The sequence below is a fragment of the Salmo salar genome, chromosome 13 (genome assembly GCF_965601325.2).
Source record: "Salmo salar chromosome 13, fSalSal1, whole genome shotgun sequence".
In the NCBI taxonomy this organism is placed as follows: Eukaryota; Metazoa; Chordata; class Actinopteri; order Salmoniformes; family Salmonidae; genus Salmo; species Salmo salar.
The window spans coordinates 92,161,081-92,181,809 of record NC_138303.1 but is presented as its reverse complement, the minus strand read 5'-3'; the positions used below and the strand labels follow the sequence as shown (position 1 = coordinate 92,181,809).

At 43.8% G+C, this 20,729-nt stretch overlaps 1 protein-coding gene across 6 annotated transcripts in view; it reads right to left on the bottom strand.

The window, feature by feature from the left end:
* The window catches only part of LOC106568101 (protocadherin alpha-C2), a 77,176-nt gene that overhangs the window by 11,864 nt on the left and 44,583 nt on the right, over positions 1 to 20,729 (bottom strand). For 5 of the 6 annotated variants that reach the window (XM_082960441.1, XM_082960442.1, XM_045692362.2 and 2 more), the window contains exon 2: positions 9,615 to 9,673. In XM_082960441.1, coding sequence (XP_082816567.1) covers positions 9,615 to 9,673 — 59 coding nt within the window. Of the gene's footprint in view, positions 1 to 9,614; positions 9,674 to 12,403; positions 15,547 to 20,729 lie in introns of those variants that run through there. The other variant, XM_014138131.3, reaches the window with a different exon arrangement.

Genomic DNA, 20,729 nt, shown 5'->3' with positions numbered 1-20,729 from the left:
TAGAAAACCTCAAACATTGTGATTGATGGCATCACAATAGGCTACCAACTCAGTCCTTGGTCAGTTTTGCTGCCTGATGTCATAACTCAAGCCTGTACATTCTGATTGATGACATCACCATAAGCTACCAACTCAGTTCTTTGTCATAGTTTTCCCATACGATGTCATAATTCAGGACTGAATATTCCGATTCATGACATCACAAATAGCTGCCAGTTAAGTTCATATTCAAATATTTTTCCGGGTGATGTCATAACTTGAGTTCAGGTCACAATTTATATTTTGACCATCATTCTCTGAGTATGGATCACGTAAAGGCTATGAATTGTTTTTTTGCAACACTCAAGCTACCAACATATTTTACATATACCTAAGAAGAAACTATTGGAAAAAACAACAATAATAAAAAAATATCAACTTATGTCTTATCAAAACACCATTAGACATGTAATAAATAAATAAAGACTAAAACAGACTTATTTTAGCAAAATTATTATTCATTTGCATATTCTGGAAAACGAAAATATGATTTTTTTCTTTTATATAAATGTGTAGTTTTACAAAGTACAATCCACATTAGTAATAAAAAGCTAATTTACCATCATATAGCATCATTTATTTTCAGATTTTTTTAATCAATATTACTTTTGTCATATGTATGTGGTAAAAACTACTTCCATTTAAAAAAATTAAAATAAAATTGCAAAAGGGGATTCTATTCAATTCAAAAAGTAATCCTTTGAGACATTGAACAACAAGTATGGCTTAGTTTTCTTTATCTAATTATCCCACAGCCAGCATCGCTGTTAGTGAAAGAATGGAAGTGGTAGGGGCTTTGGCAGCATGCTTTAAAAAGTAAGCCAACATGTTTTAAGTCACTTCCACGCAAATGATATAGCAACCAAATCATAAGTTGCACATATAGAATATTGGAGGATATTATAGGAATGCTGGTATTTATATCACATTTTCAGTAGAATAAAGAATTTTTGGAGAATAACTTTGGTTTTGTACACAGTCATATGATGTGGTATTGAAAAGTACAATCTTAGGCAAGTACATGGGGAGCTAGCTGCAGTGTATCTCTGCAGGTGATCTGTCTATCTGGTCAAAATGAATGATACAGGTCCCCTTCCACCCTCTGATGATGTGTACTACTTAATAGTATGTATCCAGAGAAACCTAGATTAAAATAAAGGTCCAATTTATCAAATTACTATAGGGCAGGATTTTCCAAACTCAGTCCTCAGGACCCCAAGGGGTGCTCTTTTGGGTTTTTGTCATAGCACTACACAGCTGATTCAAATAATAACCTAATCATCAAGCTTTGATCATTTGAATCACCTGTTTAATGTTATAGCAAAAACCAAAACGAGCACCCTTTGGGGTCCCGAGGACAGAGTTTGGGAAGTGCTGGTATAGGGGGAATTAGGTGTTTTTGGCTAGAGTCAAAATGACCCCAAAGGACTAGAAATGAGATTTTGAAAGTCCATATAGATACAGAAAAACTAAACAATGATTTAGATTTGTTAAGAACAACTTGACTGACAAAGTCTAGGCTGTGCGGAGTGACCAGAAAACACTACCATCCGTTTTTCAGGGATACAGTATTTTCAACATAACTTCCAATTACCCTGAAAAACGGAAGTGGAACCTCCGCTCAGGCGTCTTTTTACGCTTACTAAATTAGGTTAGACAAAGTCATGAACATTTTGAAGAATTGAATAAACTACTTTTGTGATATGATAAAAAATACCCCTCTGGGGTCAAAATAACCCCAGTCGGTAAGCTTAAGGGTTAAAAGTTTAAATACATGTCAAGAAAGTGACTCCCATAGTCCAGCCAATACTACATTCATTAAAAATACTCTCCAAAAAGGAAATGGAAACAGACGATACACTTTCAATATCAAAATAACTATACAATCAGACACCCACAGACCCACTCTCATACACACTTCCTCCTCTAATGCTCTAATTATCCCTTCAAGGTTGACACCATGCTTTTAATCAGTCCTGTTTAGGTAAGCCCGGCAGCATTTCATTTGGTGGATGTTTCCAGTGTGCCAATATAATCGCAGTTTGATGTGTATCTGGGAACTTGTGTGTGTGTGTGTGTGTGTGTGTGTGTGTGTGTGTGTGTGTGTGTGTGTGTGCGTGTGTGTGCCTGTGTGTCTGTTAATTAAGGTGCGTGCAAATATCTTTGCACACTGGTCTGTGTAAGTTGACAATCTGGCTTCCCTTGGCTTATCATGGTCTGTCGTGTATCACTTCACCTCCCATCAGATGTGTTGACTGAGAGGCAGAGCGACAGAGGAAACATCGCATAAACATGCTGCTGCGGCTATGGAACCCTGACCTGTTCACCGGACGTGCTTGTTGCACCCTCGACAACTACTATGATTATTATTATTTGACCATGCTGGTCATTTATGAACATTTTAACATCTTGACCATGTTCTGTTATAATATCCACCCAGCACAGCCAGAAGAGGACTGGCCACCCCTCATAGCCTGGTTCCTCTCTAGGTTTCTTCCTAGGTTTTTGGCCTTTCTAGGGAGTTTTTCCTAGGGAGTTTTTCCTAGCCACCGTGCTTCTTTCACATGCATTGCTTGCTGTTTGGGGTTTTAGGCTGGGTTTCTGTACAGCACTTTGAGATATCAGCTGATGTACGAAGGGCTATATAAATAAATTTGATTTGATTTGATTTGATAAACATGCTGCTACTCTCTGTTTATTGTCTATACATGGTCGCTTTAACTCTACCTGCATGGGCGTATTACCTCAATTGCCTCGACTGATCGGTGCCCCCCACATTGACTCTGTGCCGGTACCCCATGTATATAGCCTCGCTATTGTTATTTTACTGCTGCTGTTTAATTATTTGTTCATTTTAATTTTATTATACATTTTTTGATTATCTATTTTTTATTTAACACTTTTGTTTTCTTAAAACTTAAAGCATTGTTGGTTAAGGGCTTGTAAGTAAGCATTTCACTGTATTCGGCGCATGTGACAAATGCAATTTGATTTGATTTGAGGAGGAGGAGAGAAGGACAGGAAACGTATTACAAATAAAAAACTGAAATACCTTATTTATATGTATTCAGACCCTTCGCTACGAGACTCAAAATTGAGCTCAGGTGCATTGAGCATCCTTGAAAGCTCCTGTTTCCATTTATCATCCTTGAAATGTTTCTACAACTTATTTGGAGTCCACCTGTGGTAAATCCAATTGATTGGACATGATTTTTGAAAGGCACACACCTGTCTATATAATGTCCCACAGTTGACAGTGCATGTCAGAGCAAAAACCAAGCCATGAGGGCGAAGGAATTGTCTGTAGAGCTCAGAGACAGGATTGTGTCAAGGCACAGATCTGGATTAGGCTACCAAAAACATTATGCAGCATTGAAGGTCCCCAAGAACACAGTGGCCTCCATTTCTTAAATGGAAGAAATTTGGAACCACCAAGACTCTTCCTAGAGCTGGCTGCCTGGCCAAACTGAACAATCGGGGTAGAAGGGCCTTGGTCAGGGAGGTGACCAAGAAATCGATGGTCCCTCTGACAGTGCTCCAGAGTTCCTCTGTGGAGATGGGTGAATCTTCCAGAAGGACAACCATCTCTACAGCACTCTACCAATCAGGCCATGGGGGGCCGCGGGCCCTCCCAAAGCACTGCGCCTGCGGAGGCCAGGCCAGCTCCGACCGAGAACAAGATTCTCTGGTCTGATGAAACCAAGATTGAACTCTTTGGCCTGAATGCCAAGCGTCAAGTCTGGATGAAATGTGGCACCATCCCTACAGTGAAGCATGGTGGTGGCAGCATCAGTCACGTCCTGACCAGCAGATGGAGCTATTGTATTAGTTTTGGGGTCAGGACGTGGCAGTTTTGTGTGTGTGAATGTTTGTATTGGTGATTGGGACTTCCAATTGAAGGCAGGTGTGTTGAGTTGCCTTTGATTGGGAGTCCTATATAGGTGTGTGTGTTTTTCTTTGGGGTTGTGGATAGTTGTTCTTGCACTGCGTTTTGTATGCCTGTAAGACTGTTCCTGTCGTGTGTATTGTTTTCCAGTGGATGCTTTATTCCTTGTTTTGAATTAAAATATGAGCATCCATATTCCCGCTGCAGTTTGGTCTATTCAACACGGCTCTTTTTGTGACAATCATGCTGTGGGGATGTGTTTCAGCGGCAGGTACTGACGGACTAATCAGGATTGAGGGAAAGATGAACAGAGCAAAGTACAGAGAGATCCTTGATGAAAACATGCTCCAGAGCACTCAGGACCTCAGACTGGGGCGAAGGTTCAACTTCCAACAGGACAACAACCCTAAGCACACAGCCAAGACAATGCAGGAGTGGCTTTGGGACAAGTCTCTAAATGTCCTTGAGTGGCCCAGCCAGAACCCGGACTTGAACCCGATCGAACATCTCTAGAGAGCATGAAAATAGCTGTGCAGCGACGCTCCCCATCCAACCTGACAGAGCTTGAGAGGATCTGCAGAGAAGAATGGGAGAAAGTCCCCAAATACAGGTGTGCCAAGCTTGTAGCGTCATACCCAAGAAGACTCAAGGCTGTAATCGCTGCCAAAGGTGCTTCAGCAAAGTACTGAGTAAAGGGTCTGAATACTTATGTAAATGTGATATATAAAAACCTGTTTTTGCTTTGTCCTTATGGGGTGTTGTGTGTAGATTTATGAAGAAAAAAATATTTAATCAATTTTAGAATAAGGCTGTAACATAAGAAAATGTGGAAAAAGTCAAGAGATCTGAATACTTTCCGAGTGCACTGTACGTCAACTCTTATCCACTGTTTGTCACAACTAACCATGCTACTCCAACATTCACAATCACTACCACATCTAATGCACACACAAACCTGAGGGCATGTATGAGTCACAGATGCATTCAGGACTGCATTATTTGTCTTGGCAACCACACATACGAAAAAAGGCCATACGCATAAAAACACAGACCCACACAAACACGCACCCTTTTTCCTAAACATGCATAATACATGTAAAGCATGTAGGCCTGCAGAGGAGCAGCTAGCCCTGGATGTAGCCTCTGCAATGCAGCTCGCAGTGTCTATTCTCCCTCTGCTTTATGAACTATATGCCATCCTGCCCTCTGTTGCAATACACATCACTCAGAGAGAGATGTGGCTATTTATAGTGGGTTTCCCATTGGGTGATGTTGAGTGAGGGATATGAACTGAGGGGTGTGGGTGGGGGTGTGTCAGAATGGGGTGTCTGGAGGATGTGTGTGGGTGGAGAATATGGAAGCAAGGGTTTGGATTGGCTGTGTGCAGAAAGAGGTATAGGGAGTGTACCATTTGAAACTGCTGCAGCAATGCCAAGATGGTGGATGAGAGTCTATGAGATTGGTGAGAGTTCATGAGAGTTCATGAGACTCTATGTCACCATGATATGATACACAATCTCTCTGCATACCAGATCATCAATCCAATATATCAAAATATCCTACTCAAATGCATTAAAACCAAACCGGAAAATCAGACTCCATTTAGATACTACACAAAAGGAGGACCTGCACTCTTAGCAGATGATTGCGTAATTCTTGTAGAATGGCTAAATTGTATGCAGGGGAGAAGCATTGCCCCTGGAGGAGTATATTAATGTGTTTGTATAGCAGTGCTGTTATTAATCTAAAATGTCTTCTGCCGTCTGTGTTCACACCCTCTCCCCTTCCCTTCCCTTTCCCTTCCCTTCCCTCAACACACATAAACACACACACACAAACACACACACACTAGGGTTGAATGGCGGGAACCCGGTTACCAAGATTTACCGGCCAAAACCACTTCCTTTTCCCGTGATAAATAACTGCAAGAAACCAGAAATTATAATACATTATTTATATGAAGAGCATTGGGTGAAACGGAACTGTTAAATTATATGCGTTATCTAAATCTGGCTTCTCTAAAGCCTCTGCATGATGAATCAACGCTCAGGGTGGGGACAGACAGCCCATCTCAGTATGGAGCGCAGTTCACAATGCATGAAGACCCATCATCTCATCATGGGAACTCTTTTTGTGAAAGGTAGGCCTACATTTTCTGCAGCATAGCCTATGCTACAGTAAAATAAACACAGAATGAGCGTCTAATTTACCATCTCCATCTGGCTTTCAGGGGTCACCTTGTTTTTTCATTGGAAATATTATAATTGTTTTAATTGTAGCTCCAGAGTTTTAAAACAGCCTATCACTCTAATATTATTGCTTTAAATCAGTGCACGCGCGAGCAGTCTCTCTCTCCTCTCTCCATCACCCCCATTCAAATTGAATCCAAAATAGATCATCCTTTTCTAGATTGATATATAGCCCTATATATAGATGTCCTAGCCTACCTCTTTGAAGTAATACATTCAATGCAGTATTAGCCTTATATTTAGCTAATTAATGATGGGTTATGCATAATAAGCTTCTAACTTGCAGCCTCTATCTCTTGCGCAATACGCAAGCACCTGTGCTCTGCTGGCCTCTCCTTAAAAACTACTCCTTAGCTTTTGGTGTCCCATGCAGAAAAAGTTAGACTGGAATAGCTTGTTGGACATAATTATTTTAGCATTTCTTATAACAATAGACTATTTGAAGAGGTACACAAGCTCTTGTTTGCTGAATGTTAAATACAGCAGCCAATATAACTCACGGGTAGTTTGAAAGAAGAGTGAAAGTGCGATGGCGGTAGGCTATAGCAGTTATCTATTCAGACCCATAACCATCAGTCTTCGTGAATAGAAGTGAAAGCAGTCTGCATCTAATTATAGTCCTATATTATTCAAGGATGTCATTAGAATGATGAAGATGAGGACAACAAAACGTATTACATTTATCTGTTGAAAGGGAAGGAGGAATGAAGCAACAATAGAGAGAGAAAGAGGAGGTATAGGCTACTAACATTAGGGGAAATATTATGAAAGGTAGACTATACAGTACAGGTCAAAATATTGGACACACCTACTCTTTCAAGGGTTTTTCTTTATGTTTACTATTTTCTACATTGTAGAATAATAGTGAAGACATCAAAACTATGAAATAACACATGGAATCATGTAGTAACCAAAAAAGTGTTAAACAAATCAAAATATATTTTAGATTCTTCAAAGTAGCCACCCTTTGCCTTGATGACAGCTTTGCACAGTCTTAGCATTCTCTCAACCAGCTTCATGAGGTAGTCACCTGGAATGCATTTCAATTAACATGTGTGCCTTGTTAAAAGTTAATTTGTGGAATTTCTTTCCTTCTTAGTGCATTTGAGCCAATTAGTTGTGTTGTGACAAGGACGCGTTGCTATACAGAAGATAGCCCTATTTGGTAAAAGACCAAGTCCATATTATGGCAAGAACAACTCAAATAAGCAAAGAGAAACAACACTCCATCATTACTTTAAGACATGAAGGTCAGTCAATCCGGAAGATTTCAAGAACTTTCAAAGTTTCTTCAAGTGCAGTCGGAAAAACCATCAAGCGCTATGACGAAACTGGCTCACATGAGGACCGCCACAGGAAAGGAAGACCCAGAGTTACCTCTGCTGCAGAGGATAAGTTCATTTGACTTGCCAGCCTCAGAAATTGTAGCACAAATAAATGCTTCACGGAGTTCAAGTAACAGACACATCTCAACATCAACTGGGCACAACCCCTTGGGCACAAACCCACCGTCGCTGGACCAGACAGGACTGGCAAAAAGTTCTCTTCACTGCCGAGTCGCGGTTTTGTCTCACCAGGGGTGATGGTCGGATTTGCGTTTATCGTCAAAGGAATGAGTGTTACACCGAGGCCTGTACTCTGGAGCGGGAACGATTTGGTGGTGGAGGGTCCGTCATGGTCTGGGGCGGTGTATCACAGCATCATCGAATTGAGTTTGTTGTCATTGCAGACAAGCTCAACGCTGTGCGTTACAGGGAACACATCCTCCTCCCTCATGTGGTACCCTTCCTGCAGGCTCATCCTGACATGACCCTCCAGCATGACAATGCCACCAGCCATACTGCTCGTTCTGTGCGTGATTTCCTGCAAGACAGGAATGTCGGTGTTCTGCCATGGCCAGCGTAGAGCCCAGATCTCAACCCCATTGAGCACTTCTGGGATCTGTTGGATCGGAAGTTGAGGGCTAGGGCCATTCCCCACAGAAATGTCCGGGAACTTGCAGGTGCCTTGGTGGAAGAGTGGGGTAACATCTCACAGCAAGAACTGGCAAATCTGGTGCAGTCCATGAGGAGGAGATGCACTGCAGTACTTAATGCAGCTGGTGGCCATACCGGATACTGACTGTTACTTTTGATTTTGACCCCCCCTTTGTTCAGGGACACATTATTCCATTTCTGTTAGTCACATGTCTGTGGAGCTTGTACAGTTTATGTCTCAGTTGTTGAATCTTGTTATGTTCATACAAATATTTACACATGTTAAGTTTGCTGAAAATAAACGCAGTTGACTGTGAGAGGACGTTTCTTTTTTTGCCGAGTTTAGATTGTGTGTATTAGTTTTGTTGTGGAATTGTTAGATATTACCTGTTATATTATTACCTGTTAGATACTATCAAATTCGCTAGCCTATACTTGTAACTTTGTAGGCCGCATGTGCTGCACTAGAATTGCATGTTCTCTTCTGCTTTATCATGGTTTGAACGATGTGTGTAAATACTGTCCATATAATACAGTATAATACAATACAGTAACACAGTTAACACTCAAAAAGATTATTCCTACTGTTTTGTTTATTTACCCAAGATAGCATACACACCCCCCCAACCGCCCCACCACCAGGGGCTACTGATTAACACATTCATGTAAATAACGAAACAGTCTGCAGCCCTTTATAGTGTGTGTGTGTGCATGCATGCATTTGTGTGTGTGTGTGTGTGTGTGTGTGTATGTGTGTGTGTTTGTGTACATGTGTGTGTGCATGTGCGTACGTGCATGTGCATGCATGTATTAGTGTGTGTGATTATCTGAGGCTGAGAAAGCTCTCAGTCAGTTCATCAGCTCATTTGTCCTTCACGGTTCCTTCTGAAAGACTGTGTATCTGGGAAGAGCGGCGCTCGGAATGTAGATGACCTATATACACTATGGCAGAGCAGAGGAGCAGAGCTACTGGGGCCTGGCTGGAACAGCATGGCTCTGCCCGACTGTCTGTGTGTGTGTGTGTGTGTACCCCTCTGGGGTGGCTGACAGGACAGCCAGGGCACAGCTGGCCCAAACAGGGCAACAAGGGGCTGAGTGGGGTCAGACACATGTTGAGGAGCCACTAGTTGTTATGGAGGCTGTTGCTAATCTGATCTGAGACCTGTCTGTGGTCATGTTATGCTATCTGCAGGCAGGTGCTTCTGCAGAGTGCAGTAGTCAGAGTGGGTGCCTCCCAGTCTTTGTTGTGCAGACAAGCATGGCGACTCTGGACTGTAAAATGGGTTCAACATTTCCTTGGCTACACACTTCAACAATATTCCTCCAAGCAATTGATAGTGTTTCACTGAGATGCTCTCTTCAAGCAATATACTGTAATTCTAAGAGCTAAAAGTGGTAAGGGGCTTGGGAATCTTTTTAATTGAGGGCAGAATTTACAAGAGGGCAAAAGAGTAAAGTGCTTACCTCTGCATCCCTGTCCTCAGAGAAGTGGAGTATTGCCAGTCAGCATTCGGGGCCTTCGGCTGAGAGAGAGAGAGAGAGAGAGAGAGAGAGAGTGGGGGGGCAGATATGGTCTCATTAATTAATCATGGTGCACATCCCAGCTCTGCATCCTGATTGGAACACTGCAGTTCTGGAAGACAGTGTGCCACTGCCATCAGATACACACACACACGTGCCCTTTACCAAAGCAATGACTTTGGGAGACACACTGATACATTCTTAGATTACCTGTATCCCTGTGTGTGTGAGAGTTCTTCTGTGAGAGGTTGAGGAGTTTGTGTATGAGTCAGTTTGTCGTATTGTGTGTGTGTGTATGTGTGTGTGTGTGTGTGGTCCTGATGAAGTTTGCTTGAGTGCCGTGAGCTCAGAGCTCCAGGCAGCCCTTTTAAATTATTGCCTCATCAGTCACACTGCAGCTGGGCTTTGAGCTAATCCAATCAGGATGAGCCCCTCTATCACCAGGCCAACCACATCCTCCATCCCTGCTCATGTTGGGCTGGGGTTAAGAGGTTTTAAGGGCGGCTCTCCTAGGGCAGTTACACATTACTCAAGTTCATTGATGTTCTCCTCCAGAAGGCTGCTCCATGTTGATGTGTATTTTTTCAATTCATGTAGTTTGGTTCCACAAGGTTTACACATTGCATGAAGGTTCATAATGGAGCTTCAGAGATTTGAATATGTACATCTTGAAAACACAAATCATAACCACTGACATCATCAGAAGCCCTAGACATCAGATCTGTGGGTAGGGGTGAGTACTGTAGTAGTTTAAGACTCATACCTGTTTAGGCTTCAGTAGATAAAGAGGGTACATAATGTTCTTTAATTAGTTTCATTCTGAAGGGAGTATTTCCTGCTCTGAGACACAACCTCTCTGAGTCAATCTAATTTGTGGGGCTGGAGATTAATTTCATTTCCACCACCATTCTTATCTTGGCCAGATGCTGCCTCTGCTCATTGCTCCATCTTGACCCATCCACGACCACAACCTAAACCCCAAAACATTCCAATCAACCCCATGTGGCCTCCGAACTATATTCTGACAATGTTTTGTCAGCCTATGTAATCCCGAGAGCAGAGCGCTGAAACAGCAGAGCATCAGATCGTACGACAGCCAGCCCATTAGAGGACACAACCCAGATCTCTGCTCGTTAGAGTAAACATGAGTTCACGCCAATTAAACAGACAAAAATACAGCAAATCAACCTTAAAACATGGCTAATGTAAGCAGAGAGCCCGTGGATTTCAATAGACATATCTGCTGAATACAGCACACTCTCCAGGAACGTTAATTCCTTGAGCTCTAGTCTGTAATGAAGCACCCCTATTGGGAGTTTTACTGAGGTTAAACGAAAACGAAACTTGTGGTTCCTCGTTAGAGAACATGTTTATCATGAGTGCTGCTGCAATACTTAACATTCCAGCCCTGTTGTGGTAAACATATGCAGGGCTGTTTATTTTTCATTTCCTGTAGCACTCAGCCTTGACTCCTAAGCCATGCTCGACCACGAATGCCAACACTTTCCCGACGGCAGCATAGTGCTGCAGTGGAATAGGTTCTAGAGAGGAGAGACAGCAGGAAAGACTGCTAGAGAGAACTCTGAGTGAGGAGTCAATGTGGCAGACTGGAGAGGAAGGAATACAGGAGTAAAGTTATGAGAGGATCTTTCAGTTACTGTAATTTAACACAGATGTTGTTGTGACTAAAGAAAAAACAGACACAAATACACACACACACACACACATGCACACAGACAGACAGACAGATACAATGTGCAGCCACATTTAAACTGGTGAAATCACAGGCACACACAAAGCCTGACACTGTGAGATATGATGAAGTCAAACACACTTGGATAGAGAATGAGCCAGTGGTAGAGTCAAAATGACCTGCACTGACTGAATATGTGATGACAACATCAAAGTGAACTACAAACCCCTGAATAATCAGAAATACAGCAGGACTGGGTGGAGGAAGTAGCTACACTGTGCAACTAGAGAGAGGAACTAAGAGACACACGGACACACAACCATACACACACACACACACACACACAAAGAAACATGTCATATCTGACGCAGTCTCAAGATGTACTGGCAAATAAAATGAATATGACAACAAAGCAAACAATATGACAATGAAGGACTTCAGCTAGCATGTAAAACCACTGAGCCTCTACAGCCCTTCATGTAACAGACAGTTCAAAGAACAGTGGTAGGATGGAATGTGTTCTACAACACTCATCTAAAGACAACCAGCACCAACATAGCCAATACATATAAAGCCTAGTACAGGGCTGTCAAACTCGTTGAGCAATCTGGGGGCCGCATTCGGTCTTCAACATGGTCCAGAGAGCCGCTCTGAAAATGTGTAATATTTCCTCACTGTCGAAATTTGCAAAAGACAGTCCTCTATCCTTCGTTTTTAACATTTTTGATTCTCCTAGACTGTCTAGCTTTCATTTCTGTGATTATTAGCGAGCTGGACACAGTCAAGAAAGTTTATAAATGTAGGTCCATTATAATTTCTACACAATTTGAATTTGGTTTTAGTCATTTTAAAGTATATTGAGAAAAGCATATCGTTTTTAAATAATTTCTGTACTCAAACCACCCGCAGGCTGTATGCTTGACACCTCTGGCCTAGTATGTCATCTGGAGAGGCTGAAGATTGTGAGGCTATACTTCTGTTATGCCATGCATGACCTGTTAGTCATTTGGCTTAATAGAAGAGGAAAAATATGACGCACCTCTGGGCAGACTTGCAGTGAAGCGTCGGGCATGCTTAGTCTCCGTACAAACCCACTACCTCCTGTGAAGAAGCGCTCAGAACCCCAGGTGCCGCTAATGGGCCGGCCTGTGTTGTAGAACATGAAGGTGTCGCTGCCTGAGGTGGCCGTCAGACAGGTCTTGTAGCAGTAGGTCTTGGTCATAGAGCCATTCCCACGCACCTCAATGTAGTGAGGCTCCACCTTGAGGTCTCGCCGCAGCGCCACATTGTTATTGGGTTGTCCCCCACCACCACCCCCAGCACCACCTACTATGCTGCTGCTCCCGCCGTCAGGGGGGGTCTTTTGGGATACGCAGCAGGGGGAGCAGGAGCCAGGCTGGGTGCAGTAGGCATGGCACCGCACGATGGCCAGCACCACCACAGTTACCAGGAACACAAAGGTGGTGGCGCTCAGAGCCACGATCAGATAGAGGGTCAAATTAGAAAAGAGCAGGGTGCTGTGGGGCCGGATGACCCTCTTAGGGTCAGGGGTCACCTTGGGTGGCACCTCCATGACAGCCACATTGACAGTGGCGGTGGAGGAGAGAGGCGGCTGGCCGTGGTCCCTCACCAGCACCGTCATGCTGAAGGAGGTGGAGTTGTCCTCCAAGACCCTGCGTGTGGTGCGGATCTCCCCCGTGTGTTCATGCACCTTGAACAGTTCCAAGTCTGTGCACTGATCCAACACATAGATCAGCCAGGCGTTGGGACCTGCGTCTGCGTCATACGCCACCACCTTAGTCACCAGGGCGCCAGCCTCAGCGTTCTTCAGGACCGTCTCTGTGGAGCGCGAACCGTTGCCTGGGGGATTGACGATCTCAGGCACGTGGTCGTTCTGGTCCATGATGTAGATGTAGACAGTGGCCACCCGGCTGAGGGGCGGAATGCCCCCATCCTGAGCTTTGACCTGGAAGTGGAACTCCCTGAGTGACTCATAGTCAAAGGCGCGCAGGGCGTAGGCCTCTCCCGTTTCGGCCTTCACAGAGACGTAAGAAGTGACAGGGATCCCGTGGTTGTTGTCATTGAGGACAGTGTAGGTGATGCGTCCGTTCTCGTTGACATCTGAGTCCTGAGCCTTCACAGTGCACAGCGAGGCCCCGGGGGCGTTGTTCTCCGTCACATAGACCGTGTAGGAGGTCTGCTCGAAGCGTGGCGGGTTGTCATTCACATCAGCCACATCCACCTGTATGGTCTTTTGGGAGGAGAGGGGTGGGGTGCCGCCGTCAGTGGCGCTGAGGGTGACATTGTAGGCAGCGGTGGTTTCACGGTCCAGGAACGCGGAGGTGACCAGGGTGTAGTAGTTTCTAAAGGACTTAATCTTGAAGGGGAGGCCCGGAGGTATTTCCAGGCTCACCTGTTTGTTAGCACCAGAGTCCCGGTCTGTGACACTGATCAGGGCCACCACGGTGTCAGCCCGGGCATCCTCCCTCACTGGGCTGGAGAGAGAGGACAGGACTATCTCTGGGACGTTGTCATTCACATCCACCACCTCCACCACCACCTTACAGTGGGCTGCCACAGCACCAGGGCCTTTATCCATGGCCTGGATATACATCTCATAAGAGTTGGTTTCTTCATAGTCCACATTGCTCCTCACTCTGATCTCTCCCGTGTTGCTGTCCATGCTGAACATCTGTCTGACTCTCTCAGGAGTGTAGCTGCTGAAAGAATAATACACCTCACCATTGGTACCCTCGTCAAGGTCTGTGGCATTCAATTTGATGACCAGTGTGTCTTTTGGGGAGTTTTCTAACAATTTTACTTTGTACACTGAGCTGTCAAATACTGGGACATTGTCATTGGTGTCCAGGACTCGCACATTAATTTTAGCTGAACCGGTTTTTGCTTGTGTTCCGCCATCTGCAGCAGTCAGAATTAATTGGTGGTAAGGCGCCAGCTCGCGGTCAAGGGGCTTTTTGAGCACGAGCTCAATGTGCTTGCTGTTGATGGAGGGTTTGTTGGAATCCAGCGCGAAGTGTTCGTTTGGGCTTAGTCGATATTGACGAACGGAGTTGGATCCCACGTCCGGATCCAGGGCATTCTCAATGGGGAAACGAGACCCTGGTAAAGCCGATTCTGTAATTTCCAATTGATACTCATCTCTAATGAACTTCGGCGCATTGTCATTAGCATCCACAATCTCCACCTCAACACTGTGCACCTCAGATGGGTTTTCAACAAGCACCTCTAAATTTATAAGACAGGTGCTGCTTAAATCACACAACGTCTCTCTGTCGATTCTTTCATTGACAATTAATTTTCCATTTTTGGGATTGACATCCACATACCGTTTTCCAGTGGTGGAGGTTACCTTTATCTTTCGATTGGAGAGCTTTCGGATATCCAACCCCAAATCCTGCACAAGATCCCCCACCTCCGCTCCATTTTCTAATTCCTCAGGAATAGAGTACCGTAGTTGTCCAAGTGAAAGGCCACAAAATAAGAAAAATACAACAAAAGAATGAGCCACATTGTTTCCTATACAGTTACATATCCCCGTAACAGCCATTGCCAGCTCATGGGATCCGCAGACGGATTAAATACAGCTTTCCGCCTTTTTAGCTTGCAGTACCTCGCCTCCCACCACCGCATTAAAATAAGATAATTGGTTCCCCGTTAAGTGCAGGAGGAACGGCACATCCATTCCGTTATCTGTTTGAACGGATACTTCTCCAATGCATCCATGTTGCCTTTGTCCGTGATGTCTTTTTTCTCTCCTCGGCGCGCGGCAGACGGGTGTGTTTCCCTGCCACTGGTGCTGCGTATCTCGCTCTCGCGCGCTCACGGTCTCTCTCCTTCTCCTCTTCTCCTTCCCTACTGGTGCAACCTCCCCCGCCTCCCCATCAATTTCTCCATGTGTCTCTCTCTACCTCCAGTGCTCAATGTTATGGTGTCGGTGCAGAGCAGCGGGGGAGGGTCCGTGTGCTCAAAGACGGTTGGCTGCATTTCACATATCAGAACCTTAATTAAGAAAAATAACAGAACTGAATACAAATCCACCGCCTTAGATTGGTTTCATTTATGGCCATTTACCGTGTCTGTGCACATGATAAATTGAGTCAACACTGCAATACATCACTCGTTTAAATGGATATGGAAAACCAGCACAGCGGTATGGTTGAAAATTAAATTGTTAATTTGGGTTGTCCCACCAATTATTCTCTAGCCTTTTTTAAAATCATTATATCAAAATGTGCAATTAGCCTGCCTCATGCTGCGACGCAAAACCCTGCAGTCAAATTTTACAACAGGTAGCCGATCTCAAACATGGCACGTTTTGGGGACTGGAATTGCCCTGATTTGTTTGAACCTGAACCGCTGCATGGCGGCTTCCCCTAAAGCAGCTCTGATAGCTATGTCCTCTGCTATAGCGCACCCTGCACCTCCACATTTGGGAAAGGCATTTAACGATGCAGATCACTGGCATTGCCCTTACATCCACAACCTCTAACACAGGGATCTCTGTCAGTGCTAGACTTCAGAGTGTCAGTTCAAATAATCACATCTAACATGCCCGTTGTCCCCAATAAGCCCTACGTCTCATTCCCTCTCTGTATCACGACTGTGCACGCGGTACCCGCTTATTTTCTTCACCATCTACCTAACTATCAGCACCATCACTTTCCACATCACCATCACAATAATAATCGTCATCTTCATTATCATCAAGATTATTATAATCATCCTCATCATTGTCAAAATGTTAACAGATTTACACGAGACAGTCCAGACCATACTGGCCTGTGCATCCATCAACAAAATTGGAGTACATGAATCTGTCACTCTGAGACTACTGTCTATTCAGAGTGACAATTGAGTCCTGTGCACAAGAGTTGGCGAATGGGGAACATGTGGTAGGCCTAGGCCTATTACTGGGAAGACACTTTAAAACATCTGTCTTTATAACATCTGTAGGCATACATTGTTTATGGCACTGGCAGAATTCACTGTAATTTTATGGATTTTAATGCAGTTGTTTACTTTCTCATTGAGCAAGTTAACACAAAGTCAGTCGTATACTGTCCGTTTTGGACTAGAAATATCTTGAAGTTGGTAAATCGCCAACACAAACTTGCTCCAGCATATAATTAACATATAATTAATGAACCTTGCCATCCAAGAAAACAAATACAGATGTAGCATCTTAATTTGAGCCAGTTTGCTACAGCAGGAATATAATCCTGCAGCAACAGGAAATGTGAATTATTATATGGATTATAATTAATGTACATTTTTCTTGGGGTTGATAATTACAAAGTGGAAATTACAAACTTCAGAAGCCTTTTTAAACTTCAAATACACTACAAGTTGTTTTCCTGCATTCCAGGAAAGTTTCCCTTGAAACAGGGTGATCAAATTAAGATCCTACATCTGTAGATCAAGTTTTTCCTACAGAAAAGAAAGAAGCTTCTTTCTGTGGTTAAAAGCAGGAGTGCACAAGACTTCAAGATGATATTGTGTTGCCAATGTCATGTATTTGCTGAGAAACACTTTGCTTGGGGCGCTGACTTCAGTGAAATAAATTCAGGTGACACATTAAATCACAACTTGAGTACCAAAGTTAATGACGCTCAATACATTTTGTACCGAGAGCAGTGAAGTCAGTGTGTCAATAGCTTTAGCTATATCTAACAGGCCGTTGAATGGAACGATTTGCTTGTGTTACACACTCTATGAGCTTATAACGTAAACGCAAATGTGAAAGGTAGTGTTTACTTACTTTTGATGTTGCGACGTGTGTGTGTGTGTGTGTGTGTGTGTGTGTGTGTGTGTGTGTGTGTGTGTGTGTGTGTGTGTGTGTGTGTGTGTGTGTGTGTGTGTGTGTGTGCGCGTGTGCGTGTATGTGTTTGAGAGAAAGAGAGAACGGCTCTGACTCATTCCTGAAAAGCCCATTATCTCCAACACAGGCCCATGGACTTGTAAGTCTAAACCCAAGCAAGGCTATGTGTCAGTGTGAGGACAGATCATTCAGAGCGAACCAGGGGATCTTGGGATCTGGGTGAATTATTCCAGCAGTAAGCAGCGGACTACAGACCAGCCCATATCCGCAGTCCTCGCCACATGCAAGGGATAACCCACATCCGAACAACTCTGGCTGACCAAGACACCCTGACCCCATCACAAGAAGAGGAAACGAGAACTCTGAGCTGGACTCGCAAAGGAATACTGGGTGGAAAGGTCACATAGACATATCTAACATAGCCAATCTATTCTAGAGATTCTGTTGATGCACACCAGTAATAAACGTTTATCAATCATGCCATGTTATGGTGTTGGATACTGAAGAACCAAAGGGACAAATGACATCTGGAATGGTTCCACTTAGACAGTTTGCATCATTTCCCAACTTTACACTAACAAATAAGGGTAGCAGTAACTAAATCATTTAAAGAATTAGTCATCTCCTGGTTTTATATCCTGATTTTCATCTGTTGACATGAGATTAGAGAACAACATGACATTTAGTCTTTCAGCTGGAGGGAATGGTTATCACTGCCTGAAAAACAACACAATCCTATCAATTACACACACGGCAGAACAATCCTGGCTCATATCTTAAATCTTGTCTATCTAATTGTCTCTTTTAAGGAGCTTGTCAGGCAGCTGCCTCATCTGTTTTCCACGTTGTAAATAAGAGCCTTTTCCTGTTGTAGACTCTGAGATATATCATCCTCACTGTGTATATAAAACACAACCCTTCCTAGTGAGTCAAGAACGGCAGGTCCAGAACAGATTTCACAGGAACACTAAGTGACACTGTGTACTAATGACCTGGGTCTGCTTTTCATCAACAAGACCAGGAAGATATCTGACACAGACAGGAAGAAAGATGGAAAGACAGAAACACAATAAAGAGTACACAGATACTGTAGATACAGTGTGTGAAAGAGATCTCAAAAGTGTGAGTTGAAGAGATAGGTACATTTCTCCTGTTCTATAAAAATAGCAAATTCCAAAACTCAACATACAAAAAGTTACTGCAAAACTGTCAGGGGGTTGTCTTTGCGTCCCAGAACTGTGCCTCTTAGAAAATTCAAAATGATTCTGTGCAAACACAAAGTGAAAATATAAATACTTCTTCGAGTGAGAATGAAAGAAAGAGAGAGACACAGAGAGAGAGAGAGAGAAACAGAGACAGAGAGGAGAGAGAGAGAGAGAGAGAGAGAGAGAGAGAGAGAGATAGAAGAGAGAGTACGAGCATAGAGTTGGGAATGAACATCCATTTCCAGTCCAATCTTTTATTCTGTGTGGTATTTTGATTACTTGTGCAATGTCTTGTGTGTTATTTCTGTGTACTATAAATGGCTTTTTGCAACATTGGATGGTACCTCTCCTGTCAATAATATTTATAATAATATTTGAATTTCAACTAGAGAGATACATATAGATAGAGCGAGATGGACAGGGGAGGACACAGGACAGTGAGTAGGGGGAGAGGGGTCTGTCTAAGTGGATTAAAGGCTGATGGCGTCGCTCCATTCCCCCTTCATGTTGACACAACATAATGATGATCTATGAACTCCAGAAAGTGATACATTCTTTTTAGCATCTGACCTCACACCCAAAGTGGTCGAGACACCAGAGTTCAGACATGCCCTCCATCTCTCTCTGAGGATCCTTGTTTCACTTTTGCCCTGACCTCCTCGCTTATGTAAGTGTACTGGATTTCAGCGAGGTGCACACATCTGAAAGAGTAGACAGACAGCCCCCACCACAGCAGAACAGCTCCCTCAGCAACAACAGACAGACAGCCCCCACCACAGCAGAACAGCTCCCTCACCAACGACAGACAGACAGCCCCCACCACAGCAGAACAGCTCCCTCACCAACGGCAGACAGACAGCCCCCCCCACAGCAGAACAGCACCCCTCACCAACGACAGACAGACAGCCCCACCACAGCAGAACAGCACCCTCACCAACGGCAGACAGACAGCCCCTCCCACAGCAGAACAGCTCCCTCAGCAACGGCAGACAGACAGCCCCCACCACAGCAGAACAGCTCCCTCACCAACGGCAGACAGACAGCCCCACCACAGCAGAATATTACCCTCATGCAAGAGCAACTGGGGACACGCAACTGGGGACACACAAACTCTCTCTCTCTCTCTCATCTCTCTCTCTCTCTCTCTCTCTCTCTCTCTCTCTCTCTCTCTCTCTCTCTCTCTCCTCTCTCTCTCTCTCTCTCTCTCTCTCTCTCTCTCTCTCTCTCTCTCCTCTCTCTCTCTCTCTCTCTCTCTCTCTCTCTCTCTCTCTCTCTCTCTCTCTCTCTCTCTCTCTCTCTCTCTCTCTCTCTCTCTCTCTCTCTCTCTCTCTCTCTCCTCTCTCTCTCTCTCTCTCTCCTCTCTCTCTCTCTCTCTCTCTCTCTCTCTCTCTCTCTCTCTCTCTCTCTCTCTCTCCTCTCTCTCTCTCTCTCTCTCTCTCTCTCTCTCTCTCTCCTTTCTCCCACTTGTTCCATTTATTTATCCAGCTCTTTCTCTCCCCCCTCTCTTGTTCTCAAGCTGAGACTGGACACTGCCGCAGCCTGCAGCTGAAGGGTGTGATCACAGACTAGATCTGACAGTGGGTGCCCTCTAGTGTCCATTACTCACTGCAGTATTGTATGAGGTCCCAACATAGTGCCCATTTCACAGTGCCTGATGAATTCTGCCCTGTCTATCTGAACACCTCAATATATCTAGCTATCAGAGGAGCAATTCAGGTATATTAGTTCCTAAGTCTGTGTTATTATACAGAACCAGCCAAAAGTTTGGACACACCTACTCATTCCAGGGTTTTTCTTTATTTGTACTATTTTCTACATTGTCATCAAGGTAAAGGGTGGCTACTTTGAAGAATCTCAAATATAAAAAGTATTTGGATTTGTTTAACACTTTTTTGTTTACTACATGATTCCATATGTGTTATTTCATAGTTTTGAGGTCTTCACTATTATTCTACAATGTAGAAAATAGTAAAAATAAAGAAAAACCCTGGAATGAGTAGGTGTGTCCAAACTTTTGACTGGTACTGTATATCTACGTCAAGCACGTGACAATGAATATTACATTTAACCAACAACTACACCTGTATTCATTCTCCTATGGATTGAGAGATTGGTTTGTCTTAGTACAATAACCGGAACAGTACCTTACTCATACAAAACTAGCTGCTAGTGAACTTTATACAAGGAGATAAATCCTGACTTGCACAGAATGTGGCAGCAGATGAATGAAATCTGCATCATATACATAACCTCCAAGGTCAACTGGATTTATTATGACATAGTAATATAAACCAGCCTGCCTTGAGTCAGTGTTTATTTTT